The 14,740-nt window shown below is 52.0% G+C and overlaps 5 protein-coding genes across 5 annotated transcripts; 3 read left to right on the top strand and 2 right to left on the bottom strand.

Annotated features, from left to right (window-relative positions):
• Positions 1-257: 257 nt before the first annotated feature.
• A1O3_03272 (uncharacterized protein) lies at positions 258-2,036 on the bottom strand (the record flags this gene model as incomplete). The annotated part of the gene is made up of 1 exon (XM_007733410.1): positions 258-2,036. One exon carries the CDS (start codon positions 2,034-2,036, stop codon positions 258-260), a length of 1,779 nt encoding a protein of 592 aa, XP_007731600.1.
• A 1,316-nt stretch (positions 2,037-3,352) lies between these two features.
• On the top strand, positions 3,353-4,670 carry A1O3_03271 (agmatinase; the record flags this gene model as incomplete). Its single annotated transcript, XM_007733409.1, has 4 exons — positions 3,353-3,675; positions 3,727-3,910; positions 3,967-4,581; positions 4,632-4,670. 4 exons carry the CDS (start codon positions 3,353-3,355, stop codon positions 4,668-4,670), a joined length of 1,161 nt encoding a protein of 386 aa, XP_007731599.1.
• Positions 4,671-5,084: 414 nt separating this feature from the next.
• A1O3_03270 (uncharacterized protein) lies at positions 5,085-6,643 on the bottom strand (the record flags this gene model as incomplete). Its single annotated transcript, XM_007733408.1, has 3 exons — positions 5,085-5,624; positions 5,681-5,741; positions 5,799-6,643. The coding sequence occupies 3 exons, from the start codon at positions 6,641-6,643 to the stop codon at positions 5,085-5,087; spliced, it is 1,446 nt and encodes a 481-aa protein (XP_007731598.1).
• A 375-nt stretch (positions 6,644-7,018) lies between these two features.
• On the top strand, positions 7,019-8,723 carry A1O3_03269 (uncharacterized protein; the record flags this gene model as incomplete). The annotated part of the gene is made up of 2 exons (XM_007733407.1): positions 7,019-7,262; positions 7,321-8,723. The coding sequence occupies 2 exons, from the start codon at positions 7,019-7,021 to the stop codon at positions 8,721-8,723; spliced, it is 1,647 nt and encodes a 548-aa protein (XP_007731597.1).
• Positions 8,724-9,689: 966 nt separating this feature from the next.
• On the top strand, positions 9,690-11,045 carry A1O3_03268 (uncharacterized protein; the record flags this gene model as incomplete). Its single annotated transcript, XM_007733406.1, has 5 exons — positions 9,690-9,927; positions 10,008-10,259; positions 10,323-10,412; positions 10,473-10,543; positions 10,602-11,045. The coding sequence occupies 5 exons, from the start codon at positions 9,690-9,692 to the stop codon at positions 11,043-11,045; spliced, it is 1,095 nt and encodes a 364-aa protein (XP_007731596.1).
• Between the last annotated feature and the right edge of the window lie 3,695 nt (positions 11,046-14,740).

Genomic DNA, 14,740 nt, shown 5'->3' with positions numbered 1-14,740 from the left:
GGAAATCTACATGGGCAGCTAGCTGTAGCTCTGGCCCTGGCCACACAGACAGGCTCACGACACCCAAGTTGGTTTGCTCTCCATCTTGGTGGCATCATGTAAGCGTAGGGTTTGTGTGTCCGGGCGACAAGGCACTTGATGTCTACGTTATTGGCAGGCCAGGATCCAAAACAATAATTTTGCATTGCTGCATCGCTCTTCTGCTCTCATCTCTGTGGTCATAAAATCATCCATCGTTCAGTTCGTGTCGCCATCCTTCAATCCTGTCTCTTTCCCTGTGGTAGCCCAACCTTCGTGGCCCCTGTCTTGGCTTTGATGTCCTTGATCATTTCTGACACTGGCATCATGTAAACCATTTTAGTATCCCCTTGGCAGCCTGCCACCAATATTCCTTTTACTTCTCCTTTCTCGTTGAAAATCGCCGCACCTGAATCGCCAGGCATGCCAAAGACGAACTGCGCCGTGGGCTGCAGCCACAATGAAGGTACTATACCCACAGCCCATGGTCGGCTCAGAGTAACCTTCTTCTTCTCGTCGTCGTATTCTTTCGGCCAGACCCTAGTATACAGGCCGTGTAGCACTGATTTGGCACTGTTGATATATCCATCTGTCAGTCCGGATGATCTTCCTCTTTTGTAGACATGCTCGTAAAGTCTGGGATCTACAAACTCCGTCAACTTTCGAGATCTGGGTGGTGAGGGGAACCCCTTTGTGCCCAGCGATTTGGGCATCTTGTTTTCTTTTGGCGCCTTAGAGTCTGATAGCGGTATCAATGCCCAATCCAGGATCATCCCTGACTCGTCATCTTTGCGGAATCCTGAAAATGCAGTCGCCTCTCCAAGAGCACTGAATCCTCCAGTCTGGGTCAAACCTTCGCTGGCCTTGGCTTTCAGTTCTTCATATTTGCGAAGTTCCTCTTTGCACTCTTTGAGTTCTGCCAAATTCCTGCGAGAACATTGGTCTTCGATGCCAGCCTCTACTATTGACTGGACGAATTCCAACTTGCCCGCCAGAAGTTCTTTTCCTTCTGCGATCTTGTCGCGATAGTATCGCTCGGTGTCTTCTAGGTCTTGCTTTGATGGCATTCTTACCGGGAGTTGTCCAGGGATATCGCCTAGCGTAGCTCCAGTTTCCAGTAAAGGAATGTGACGAGGATCGATATGTCGCTGAGCTTCCGGGTCCGCGTAGGTATATCTATCATCGGAGGTTGGAAGTACCACGTGGCAAGCGGTGATCCCGTACGGACGGTCGTCAAGTGTGATTGTGCAGCCGTATGATCCTGATCCTATCCCGCTCTCTGGACCGATGCTCGCTCCCATATATGGTACTTCATTCCACCATTCTTCCAAATGAGTGACAGGCGCAGGCTGAAAGCTCGGCTTTCTGATTAAAGTAAGACCAAAAAGCCCTCCTCGAACTAGTTCCAGTTCGACTCCCCTAGATTTGTAAATGGGATTGTTCGCAATGACAGCTTCGACCCTGCTGATGGCACTGTTCCAAGCCTCTTGACTCTCCCACTGAATGACAAGGACAACCTTGACTTTCTTGGGCTCTGATTCATAGTTCTCTTCCTTCCATGATCCACGCCATATATCGTACTTTGGCCATTCTTTCCAACGCCATAGGAGGTCAAGAGACAGCCAGGTGGTATTGGGAGCGACGGCATCGAGGATTTTGTGAGCCATTGTAGGCCAGTCTGGAAGGAGGGAATCGTCTGGCGCGATGGGATCAGTGAAGGGGGAAACCAGACCGCGTCTGTCTGTCAGAAGCACCTTCAGCGATTTGCGGCCAAGTTGTTTGAGCTTGAGGAGGACGAGGTCGGCAATTTTGATCCAGGTGTCCTGGCACCCGGGAGACCACCGTGCGTAAATCAAGACATAGTGGTGTTCCTCGGCGGGTGGACGATGACTTTGGATTGTGCTGATTTTGCAGGACATCTGGTGTTGTCGGAGCAGGTGGTTTAGTGGCTTTCGAAGATTGTCCTCGAAGTCTTGTTCGACATCGTTAGGAGTGAGTGGGAAAGAGACGGGGAGCATGGGAAGGGATGGTCCCCCAACACGATACTCTTCGACATCAAGGCCACCGGGGGTGAGAAGAGGTGTATCAGGACAACGGCAATCAATTTTGACAAGTTCTGGATGCTCACAAGCGGTGTCAGAGCTAGAACTGTGTTTCGGCATCTGCCACGAGCTGAGAGGAACTATCTTCCTTTTCTCCTGCGTAGATGGAACGAAGCAGCTGACAGGGGTCACTGGCGGGGTCGGCATCTTGAAAAATTGAAGCTAAGAACGTCTTCCACAGATGAAGTTGTCGTGCGATGCTGTGAACAAGAGAAGATGGACAGTCTCGGGACAAAGTATTTATGTGTCCCTCCATGTCCCTGACTGAGTGCAGTGCTTGGCAGAGAGATTGTGTCGCACATATGACGTAGGCTGCATCAGTGACTGCGTTGGTGATTGTCTTGATGCCTGTATTGGTGACTACCTGAGACACTGCAGGAATCACAGGCACTGTAGGTAGGTAAGGTATGTTACACGGCAGTCCCGGTGAAGATGGACAGTAGTGCACTGGCAGGACAGCATATCATGCCAAGCATCACTAGCTCTTCCCCAGATTCACTAAAACCCACTAGATGTCACTAAATGGCACCCGGGTTGCCTATAAAAGTTAGCACTGGCCAGACTTCGTCGCTTAAGTTACTTGTATAGGTTAGTGTATTACCGGGTTACGACCTCTGTTTTGACCTGATCTGCCTGATCTGACTACCTTACCTATAGGTACCTACAGGTACCTAGGTACCCATGCCTCCAAATTTTCAGAGAACCGAAGGAGAGAACGAAGCAAGCACATATGGTCATATTACTGCATGCAGATATATGGTTCCAGATGGGGGCTTCTTTGGGAAGCCAAGAGTGACAGAATGATGGAAGAGTTTACTCCTTGGCCAGGATGACGGTTGCTTACGACGGCGATGGAGATGGAAACGACATTGCTGGAACCTTCCCATCCGTTAAACCCGTCTCTCCCCCATCGCCATGACTCTGTGCTTGATATGCTTGTTACCCTTGGCATGCTTGACTGGCCATCGCCGTGGCCTTGGAGCCTCGAAATTGGGTCTAGCCCAAAGGGGAAGGAATATGCTAGGCTCAGGAGGCTCCATTGGATCTGCTGCCGACGTGCCCATCTCGCCCACAAGGCTACCGGTCCAGCACAGAGTACAACTCTGGATTTGATCCGGGAGGTGTAGCCTAACAGGGCGGGACTGTACTCTGCACCGACTACAAGTACTGCTGGTGTCGTCCTTTCTTTCCCTTTTCTAACAGTACCTCACTCCCACTCCTTGGACTTCACTATGCGTTTCCTGTCCTTCTGCACCAGTGCGGCATGGGCTGCCCCGGCTGCTGCTGCTGCTCTTGCTGTTGGGGACCGCCAGAGCCGCCTAGTTGGCTCAACGAAACACGACAATGATTACGACCTCGATCCTTCTGCCACCTTCTCCTTTGCGGGCATCACAACATTTGCAAGACTTCCCCAGGTCCAATGCTTGATGGAAAGTGGCCCGGTTGACGACATTCTGGTCTTGGGGTTCCCATTTGACACGGCCACCTCGTTCCGCACCGGCACCCGGTTTGGGCCCAACGCCGTCCGTCAAGGTTCTCGGGCGGCGACTCTTGCGTCGGTGCCCCTTCCATGCACTATTAGGTAGCCAGACTGACCCCTTGCCAGTGGTCTGTATAACTACCGCCAGTCCATCAACCCCTATGTCCAGAACATATCCATTGTCGATTGCGGCGATCTTCCCATATCACCCTTTGACAACGGCTTGGCCTTCGCCCAGATGGAAGATTGGTACAAGCGGCTGCTATGGCGTGAGGTCAAGTCCGCAGAGAAGGGAATCAGGTCTTCAAAGGTTGGTCAGCCGCCAATCCTGGTGTTTGATCATAGCTGACGACGACTGGATGCAAGACGGGTCGAGTCCATCCCCAAATTGTCGCCATCGGTGGGGACCACAGTATTTCTTTGCCAATTCTGCGAGCTTTGAACACCGTCTACGGCAAAGTGTCCACCATTCACATTGATGCACACATCGACACGTGGTCGCCCAAGGTCTTTGCAGGAGCCAAAGCCGGCAGCAAACAGGCCGAATTTGCTGATGGCACTCCCTACTATTGGGCCGGCATGGAAGGCTTGTTGACAACCACGAATGTCCATGCCGGAATCCGGAGCAGTCTGGATTCTGAAAAGGACATGGATCTGGATGCCGAGATGGGGTTCACCACCATACCGGCATGGGAAATGCTCAAGAGAGATGGCGTATGGGGGGTCATTGACAAAATTCGCGCCGTGGTACCCCACGACAAGCCGGTCTACGTGTCCCTCGATGTGGACAGTCTCGACCCTGCATTTGTCCCAGGCACTGCTGGCCCGGCTTCTGGAGGATGGACTCCAAGAGAGATCATTCAGATCATCATTGATGGGTTGGAGGGACTGAATATTGTCGGCGTGGATGTCGTCGAGGTTCTTCCAAGCCTTGATCAGGCCGAGATCACGGGTATAGCAGCTGCCGAGTTTACAATCGAGGTTGGTTTCCGAATTGACACAAAAGTGACAAGAGATACTGACTTTATTAGCTTATCACCAGACTGGTCCGAAACAGAATCGGTCAGTGAGTTGGGACAAGCAGTGGAATATGGTGGAGATGGCATGTCGATGAATGAAGGATGCCCTGATTAAGGCAATCTGGCGCCTAAGGAGGGCCCAAGAAGACAGAAAGTAAAACATGGAGCTACCTGGTAGAGTTGACCAAGAGATATCACATGATTCAAACTCTTCCACATGATTCAAACTCTTCGAACTGCCAAATATAGGCTTCTTGGCCTGGGTCTATGCCAGCAACAGCTGAGTGATTTTGGCCGAGGCCCTCTCTTTGATGACGAGCCAGGAGCCTTTCAGACCTTGACCAAATTGTGGCGACATGATGAATAAGAAAAGGCTGAATGGCTGTGAGCACAAGCATTTGATCATTTTCAGCTTGGTATGCAAAGACTTTTTGAAACTCTAGCAACGCACCGACCGATGGAACACTATGCAGCATGAGATGTCGTTATAGCCTCCCCCAACCTCTTCCAGGAAATACTCAAAATGCAGCATGATTGCAGGATGAGCAGCACCCCGCTGCCACTGATGATACCGGCCCACAAGCCGAACAGGCCATAGCCTTTCTGAAAGCACAGAAACCATGCAGAGGTCAGGCCCACACCATAATAGGCGAGAAAATTGCAAGCACCCGACAGATGGTTTTTGCCGGCCCCTCGCAGAATCCCTCCAGCGCCACCATTCGACAGGTCCAGAACTTGAAATCCTGCCATCAGAGGAAGCACTTGGGCAGTCCGGCGGATGACGGATCGATCGCTGGTAAACAGCCGTCCGTAGTCGTTGCGCACAAGCATGATGCCGGCAAATTCCACGGCTCCAATGATCAAAGACAGCAGATAAGGAGTTCGAGCGGCCCTTTTGGCCAGCTGACTCTGATCAGCACCGAGGAAGCCGGCAATCCGATGGCTCGCGGCCACGCTAATGCCGAGGGAGACGGTGGTGAAAAGGAGGTCCGAGGACATCAGAATCTGCATGGAGGGTCAGTCTCGTCTGCATAATCAGTCGCATTGGTTTGTACGCTTACGCTTTGAGCGCCGATAGAGTCTCGGTCCAGTCGTGCAGCCATCATGGCGAGGATCTCGAAGCTGGAAGATATCAGATCTAAGGGATCGATGGATCGATATTGGTAATTTCAAACTCACCTCCACCACTCGGTCGCAATCGTGAAGATGCCAGTGACAGCGTAGAACAGTAGGCGTGGTAGGCCGTGCCACATGCCTGTTGTCGACCAGTGCCAGGTCTTCCGGATTGCAGGCATGGCAAAGACGACGCAAAGCAACGCAACCACGGTGAGGAGCTGATAGATGCCAAAGGCACAGGGGACGCCCCAGAGTTTCAGACTGGTCCAGTGTACGAGAGCAAAGTTGATGAGAACCCCCGCCAGACTGGCGGCCGCCGTAGCCCATCCCACCGGGTTGCTTGCGCCCTGGACCTGCAAGAACTTCTTGAGGCACTCGGAGACGACCTGCAGCACACCGGCGGGAAGCATCAAGAGCATAAACCTGCCGGTGGCGAGGGCGAATCCTCGTTCTTGACCGAGAGCAATGAAGATGTGGCCCGACACGACCCAAATGGGCGCGATCACAAGGGCGTAGATGCCGAGCAACACGAGCAGGCATTGCTGCAACAACCGGCCCAGGATCTGGGGATTGTCGGCCATGGTGTGCGACGAGAATGCCTGACCACACAAGGTGTCCAGGGCGGTGGCGCCGCCAATGGCCACCATGGTGCCGGTGCACGACAGAAACATGAAGCCGTACGAGGCCACCTCCAGTTCAAAGGAGCCCAGACTCCCGGCAGTCAGGACGCTGATGGCCTGCACCGCATTCTGGAGGGCGAACGAGAGGCAGATGGGCAGTGACTGCCTCGTGAGCCCGGCGAGGTCGTGCCAGAGGCTGAAGACACCCTCTTGATCCCTTTCTGGGTCTTGGTTCTTGGCCGGGAGGAGTAGGGCGCGTTCGTCCATGTCGGCGTCAGTGGCGGCCATGGAGAGGGATGGTTTCTTGGTTCTTATCGAGTCAGAGTCAGGGATTGAAGGTACAGGCACAGGCACAGGCAAGTTCTTGCTGTGGCTCTTCTTTTATTCCAGAGAAATGCTCTCTTTCGCCATCTTCAGTCAGCCTCAGCACGCACCTTGCACCTATCGCCGGACCCCCTGGAGATGGAGATGGAGATCCGCTGGACAGGCTAGACCTATCGGGGAAGGTGTTACCTATCTTGCTTTCCCGATAAACCTCAACTTCACCTCGACCACGCTTCCGCCTCGTCCGATCAACGCCTGCAACCGCCTTATAGGCTATCTAGTTTCTGCTGCCCATAGTCTATCTGCGTCCATCTCCCAACACAACATCGCGACGACATGATGGCCGATTCCAGTTCTTGCGCGCCTCCCCGCCAGCGACGATCGCGGACAGGGTGCGAAGAGTGTCGCCGGCGCCACTGGAAATGCAACGAGGCAAAACCGGCATGCGCCTACTGCCAGAGCGTCGGGCGACCCTGCGTGTACTCCCGGCAGCTCTCTTGGGGCGGCCGGCCGTTCAAGAAGTCTCGCTTCGGCAAGTGTCTGGACTCTGGAGCCAGAGCCGTGACCTCCACCGGGTCTGATGGTGAGTCCTGCGCTCTGCTCCCGCTTCTGGTTGTCGGTTTAACCTTGACCTGCAACAGATACTGCGGCGACAAGCAAAGACTTCGTCTATACCTATTCCCCTGAAGCAGTTAGTTCCAGGCCGCGTTCAGAAAGCAGCTCGACCACCTCGTCAAACACTACAGTGTCTGAACAGGAGATCCCTGTTATCGCGACCGCTCAGGCACCAACCACAGCCGAAGATTTGGCGGCGTTGTCCGCTCTTCACCTTCACGTCTTGGCCGTTGCGCCTGGAGTATCGCCCGAGTCCAGGCCCCTATTCGACTATTTCGTCCATGGCATGAGCGTATCAATCTCCTGCCACAAAGGCATCCAAGATGAGCTCTGCTCGGCCATTGTGCCCATGGCGGTCCAGGTCCCCCATCTTCTCTCCGCTGTGCTGGCCCTCGCGGCCGCTCATCGGCAGACTTCTGGTCTGTTCCAGGGAGAGCGTCGGTTTGAGATGATGAAGGGCAAAAGCCTCCAACAACTCAGGTCGGCCCTGGACTGCTTCAACCCCGCCGACAATGACCAACTGCTTGCCACCACCTTGATCTTGTGTATGGTCGAGATCATATCTCCCAACCCCAGCAACGCATCGTGGCGGTCACATCTCCACGGAGCCGCCACCTTGTTTGCGCACCGCCACACCAGCTCGCGCTCCAATCTGACTTCGGCCTCAAGCTTCCTGAGGAGAAAGTATCAAGCTCTACAAGCGATTGCGCTGGCATGTGGTTCGAGAAGATACACGGGTCCCATACTACTGTCGCCTGCCGCGGAGACTGCCGCCTACATCGACGATCTGGCCGGGTTTTCCACGAATCTGTTACCCATCTTCAGAGCAATCAACGACCTGGAGAGCTCACACGAAATGCAAGAGAGTGATTTCGTCTGTGATGATCCTCCTGGACCACCCCACTTTGACTGCCACTCGCCGGTCGAGCATCAGTCACACTTGCTGTTTGATCGGATCCAGGAGATGTTGGCAACCCAAAAGCTGTCCCGATCACAACAAAATCCCGGAAACCTACCTCAGGCCATACATCACGACTTCTGCCTTCTGGACGAAGCCCACCATCACATGGCCATCCTTCAGGTCTTCCGTCGTGGATCATTGTCGGTTCCTCGGCAAGTGATTGACGACAGCAGACGCGCCATTCTGGCCATACTCGCCTCAATCTCCTATCACAGCACTCCTTGCCCCGCGGTTGCCGCGCTGCCTCCGTTATTCGTGGCGGGTAGTTTCTGCACCAATCCTGCAGACCGGGACAAGGTTCGCAGTCTGTTGAAGACATTGTGGGTGAATTTTGGCATGGGCAATGTCAGATCTTGTCGGACTGTGTTGGAGAAATGGTGGAGACAACAAGACTGTGCCGTGGATAAGATGGGCGCCCTCGCGCACCAGTCTTATGGTAAGTCAATACTTCGACATAGGTCTCAGTAGCCCCTATGCTAATCATAATCGGTGAAGATGAATACGACATCCTGCCATACTGAGGGGGACAATTCATTGTCATGTTGGAATAACCCTATCTTCAGATACTTAAACAACGCCATTCACAAGCACCGATACTTTCTTTAAGGTGCATCAATTATGGTTATGTTGTCTGCACACGCCTTTCATTGAGTTAGTGTTGCTCGACTTTATCAGGTGGCGACGGATTGCCTAGCGAAACGATGATCGAAGTATCCGACATTCAGGACAAGATCTCACTCGAACCCTGAAACTGAAAAGAACAGGGTGGCCGGGTCTCTGAGCATGTCTTGTAAAACACGTACAAATGAACAGAGAGTGGGAGGAGAAGAACCCAACTCGCTTATACCGGTGCTTACGTATACTTACAGAGTAGATGATGGCTTACGATATGGATATGGGATCTTCAATCCTGAATGGCGGGACCACAGGGTAGGTCGAATAATCTAGACAAAGTACGCCATCTACAGATGGACTCCCTATCCGGATCGAACCTAATAAATGACCCACGATATGACGTCTTTTAGGCTGGGATGAGGTTAACGTCGGCCAATGAAGAAATCCGAGCCAACGCACGGCGCCAACACCGAGATTGTCAATAGATGCGCCATTCTTGAGGCTATACAGACTTGATATACTGCCAATATGCCGGCACTATAGGCTAGGTAGCCTTCTCCAATCAACTTGCAACCTCTCCACTGCAGTAGGCTCCCTATGCGTTCTGGGCAGACAGCCGGCCTCTGCCCAGCTACGCCCTAACACCCATACGAATAGATAGCGGGCGTCACATCATTTGTGGGTAGGATCACCAACTCATCTCAGTTGCTCAGGATACTCTGTTTTGTGGGATGTTTTAATCGCCACGTCCAGCTCTGATTTCCCTACTACTCAACCTGGCTGTGGTGCAAGAATTATCAATTACACCTCCGTGAAGAAATGTCGACCGCCACTGCTCTCTCGTCATTGCCGGTCTCTACGGAGTCTGCTGGTCAATTGGACCCTGCCTCTGTACAATTCAAGGCGTTCGATGTTCCAGGATCACGTACTGTCCATGGCAAGGCTTTCCCCCTGGCGTTGGCTCTCGAGGACAACACATCGCCGTCACTGAGTGACGTAAATGCTCACATCAAGCAACTGGCCGATCGAGGAACAATCCGAGACCTTCTTACGCAACGTACGTCCGTGAAGGCAAAACACCATGCACTTGCAGGTATCGATACAATGAGAGAGACTAATCTACCCTCCTACGCATAGATGGGGTCATCCTCTTCCGCGGTCTCCCAATTGAGACCCCCAAGGACCTGTCGTCATTTGTCGATTCCTTCAACTTCGTGCGGCCTCACAAGGAGGTTGGGCTCTCTGGGAAGAGAACCACCGTAGTCGACAACATCAAAACGGCCAGCGAGATGCCATCCAATGCGATATTCCACTTTCACAACGAGTACGCACGCAGTGCTCATTTCCCCGAACTGATCTTCTTTTGGTCGGAGCTTGTCCCCCAACAAGGTCAGTCTATTGAGATGCTGCAACCAATGACTCGGTAGGTGCTGTGCTGATGTCGAACGATAGGCGGGCAAACCCCGTTACTGTCCTCCCTAGAGCTCTACGATCGTGTGAAGCAAGAGCTCCCTGAGTTGCATGACCAACTCATCTTCAAGGGTATGACGCCCAGTTTTTGATCCAAGAGTTTCAAGTGATCGTCAATAATTATTGCTGTAGGTATCATCGGTCGCCAGTACTACCCTTCGAAAGAAGATCCAGACTGGAAGGAAATAGGATGGAACTGGAAGGTTCGTTATTCCCATTCCGACAATCTGTACGGACGTCCTTTGTGACATTCTCTTCCAGGACTCATACGGATTCGAGATTGAAGATGGGGACAGCTTGGAAGTGCAACACCAGAAAGTTGAAGCTGTTCTAGAAAAATACCTCCAAGCTACCGGCGAATGGCAATCTAACGGGTCGCTTCACGTTCTGCAGCACGTCCCGGCCATAAGACGAGTCAAGTCCACCGGGGTTCCGACTTTCTTCAACGGGCTTGCTGGAACTTACGGCAGTGCCAAACTGAATGGTGCTCTTGAACCGCCTTATCGCATCAAAAACGGCAAAGGTTACAAACTCCCGACGTCTTTTGGGGATGGCAGCAGAATTCCCTCCGAGTGGCTCGATCGTTTGATCGAGATCCAGGAAGCAATTCAATTTCTGGTCCCCTGGCAGCGAGGAGACGTGGCCCTCGTGAATAACTATACTGTCCAGGTAATTGGTCATCCTCCTCATCTTTGCATCTGTTGATAGATCATTTTAATTAGCACTCTCGTAAGCCGTGGGTCGGGGAAAGATCTCTTCTCGTCAGTCTATGGGATGATATCAATGATCTCGAATTGTACTAGACCTCACCGCCACTTTCCAACAAGAAGTCAAGAGTGTTTGACTGCAGTCTCTGAGGCCTCCGTACGCCAGCTGCTAGTCTGTGGGCTCAGGGTTTTCAGTCTATTTATTCAGTACATTTGAATCAATCAATAAAATAACCGAATTGCCGCAGCTGAATATACTCGTGACACCCCGGCTTGAGATCAGTGCCAACGTGATAGCATATAGAAATTACAACACTTGGCCGTGTGACTCTTTCTTCAACTGGTGTCTTATGCTAAAGTAGATTACTGCAAGCTAGCATCTGCACAACGCCAGTGGACAGGCCAGGTCTCTTTTTATTGATATTCTAGAGACTAACTCTCAAGTGGCTCGTCCCTCACCGTGTACTAGCCTTTGATGTTGCCAGTTTGGGGGTTATTGCACCATTCATTACTGTGGTTCTCTTGCCATGTCACCAAGGTTCCACATCTGATAGTGATAGTGTTTTTCGGTACAGGAAGGAAAATCCTATCCTTTTCCTTCCTGAGCTGTCTACTCTTCATTCGAAGGCGCGTCGTTTACATGATTTGGCAAACGAGACCGACAAAATGACCAAGGTTACCACCGAGATAAATGTGCAACCGCTTGACATTCCCCATCCAGAGCCAGCGGGCATAAAAGATGGCATTGACGTTTCTGCAAAGAGCCGCTCATACAAGAGTTACATCTGGGACGCCTGGGATAAAGGCCCAGAGGTAAGCCGACGGCCGCAAGGCAGGGCAGCGAGAATCACTTTGCTAACGACGAGCTTATTTCAGGAGCGCCGCCTGCTTCTCAAGGTAATAGCAAATGTGCCAACTCAACCTGGGAATTGCTTCTCATACTCAACAGCTCGATCTTACCATTACTCTTTTTGGCTTCTTGGGAACCATCATCAAGCATATCGACAGGTCTGTGTGTATGGAAGACGATGAATCCATAGGACCGACCCCTGACCTAGGTTGTTGATAGATCCAACCTCACCAATGCATTTGTCTCCGGTATGAAGGAGGATCTCAAGCTCTACGGAAATGTCAGTAGTACCCGGCAAGCTGGGAGGTAGAGGTGATTCAGCATGACGGCTGACCGGGTAATAGGAGATGAATTACGCCCAGACGACCTTTTCGATCGTGAATGTAAGAGAAGCCTTCTTCAGAAGATGACGGGCTCCATGGTGGACTGAACTGACCTTTGGGCGAAAGATCATTTGTATGTGGCCTGTCAACCTGTCGATGACCAGAATGAATCCTCGTTACTTTATTCCGTGAGTCCCGAATACTCTCTAGAACTAGATGTTCAGTTCCGCTGACAACAGAGCTGCAGGGCCATTGAAATCGGCTGGTCGATTGTGTAAGGACACCAGGCCCTCAACCCTCCCCAATGTCGGCTCTAACCTAGCCACAGCACCTTTTGCCAGTCGGCGATGAAGACACCGACGCAGATGTATGCACTCCGAGCCCTGGTTGCACTGTTTGAATGGTACGTTCGGATATCCCATCCTTCGTTGAAGCCGCGGATACTGATCCTAAATGACACACAGTGGCCACTTTTCCGCCCGTATGGCCTGACCCTGATCCACGCAAACTCTGGAAGGGGAAATTAACGTGGATGCAGTCATGTATGTCGCTGGTTCTTGGTATCAGAAGGGGGAACTGTCGAGGGTAGGATAGAAGAATCTCGGCCTGTCGTACTCCAGACGGCGTAACTAACATTCCACCAGCGAATCGCTCTCATCAATTGTGCTGTCCACATCGGTCCCATGTTCAGCTCTTACTTGCAAAGTACGGATAGTGGCCTCCATCTTGCAGTGCATGCCATGCCCTAACAGACGACAGCCGCCGCATACAGAGGTCTCAATGGGAGATTCGGAAGAGCCGGGTGGCAATGGGTAAGACTCGGGAGTGGTTCCGACGGTTGAAGAAGTTCTCATGATCAACCTAACAATTGGTCTAGGTCTTCATCATCGATGGGATTCTATCTCTGGGAATCGCACTTCCTCCACTGTTTTTCTTCCCGGATGTGCCTGCTCGCCAGAAACCGGACCATGTGTTCTCGGAAAGAGTGTGTCTCCTCTCCCAACCCCAACCACCGAGTCACTGCTAAAATTATTGTACAGGAGATTGAGCTTGCTCGTGACCGTAATCCCAGGGAGGGCCGCGTCAAGCAAGGAGCATTTACAAAGAAACAGGTTTGCGAGAGCAGGAGTTGCTGGTGCATTGATGCTGATATGTTCTGTAGTTACGACGGTTCATTCTCACCCCCCAGATCTGGCTGCTCTGGATGATTTCCGTGTAGGTTTCTCGTATACTTACAATATGCTTCATGAAGGGTACATTTCAGTGCTGACCAAAGTCATAGGGCAAATGGCATGGGAAATCAAGTCAGCAGTTCGATGGCTTACTGGCTCAAGGCTTGGAACTATAGAAAGCCAGGATCCTTTACTGTTCCCCAGATCAGTAAGTTTCTCCCCGTGAACCCTAAGAGCCGATACATTGCTAAACCCTTCAAAGACAACTACATCACTCCGATATATGCCATCACCGTGGTGTTGGACCTTTCCTTCGCGTGGGCAAGTAAGCTAATATTCTTCTGGTGTCATCTTGTGTGATTGGAGATTGACTCACTCACCCTTCTCCTCCTAGGCGATACCGTTCTACACGGTCGTCGATGGCCGATGCTGGTGTTCGCCCAATTTTGCCAAGCCATCGTCTGTATTCTTCTGGCGGCGACACCCGTGTTTCCAGACAATAAGTCCTTCCGCTGGTTTTTATACTACATGAGCGGCTTCATCGAAGCATCTAGCACGCAAGTCTCCGATATCCATATTAGACCAATTTCCGCGTAGCTGACTGAGAAACAGTCTGTTCTGGGCTTGGACACAAGATATTCTGTAAGTTTGATTCGTACCAGCTCTGAATCACCATCTGAGGTCAGTAACTGTGACTGACCACGCCTTTTTCTTCTCCAGGGGCGGCGATCCAGCCACTCGAGCCTTTGCTTCTGGAGGCCTCAATCTCTGGAGTTCTGTGTTCGGTGCCACCGTGTAAGTGAACCCTCACCGTATGGGATGCTTTTCACCTCGCCTATGCATGTATGGCATGTCCGTTCGGTAACTGACTTTGGGATCTTCAGTCCACTTGCTGTCTTCAAGACCGTCGATCAGCCGGGCGTTGTCAAGGGTAACTGGACGGCGATGGGGTTTTGTCTCGTGGGTTGCCTTGCCTCTCTGACATTGGCCTATATCCAGAAGAGAGCAAAGTCCACAGTCAAGGTGAGGGAGGACACGGCCGTCGAGGAGGAAGATGGCGTTACACGCCGCGTCTCTGGTACTGCTGGATCATCATCAAGCTATGGTCGGCATGGATCGCCTTCAGAAATTGTTGTGGTTGCTTCACCAGACAAAGGGCTGTAGGCCGTGGTTGCAATATGACAATGGTGCCAGCTGCAAAGCCTGGAAAGGACCCGGGAGCAAGGCACAATGCTACTGCTCTTTGTCATGGTGCTCCGGCCACCATATCCGAAAGATCCATACATGCAAGGCCATAGTCATGACGGGAAAACTATCTCAGCCGGATGGATGGATTATACGATGCAGG

Source organism: Capronia epimyces (assembly GCF_000585565.1).
Source record: "Capronia epimyces CBS 606.96 chromosome Unknown aczIQ-supercont1.3, whole genome shotgun sequence".
NCBI lineage: Eukaryota > Fungi > Ascomycota > Eurotiomycetes > Chaetothyriales > Herpotrichiellaceae > Capronia > Capronia epimyces.
This window is presented reverse-complemented; position numbering and strand designations above follow the sequence as displayed.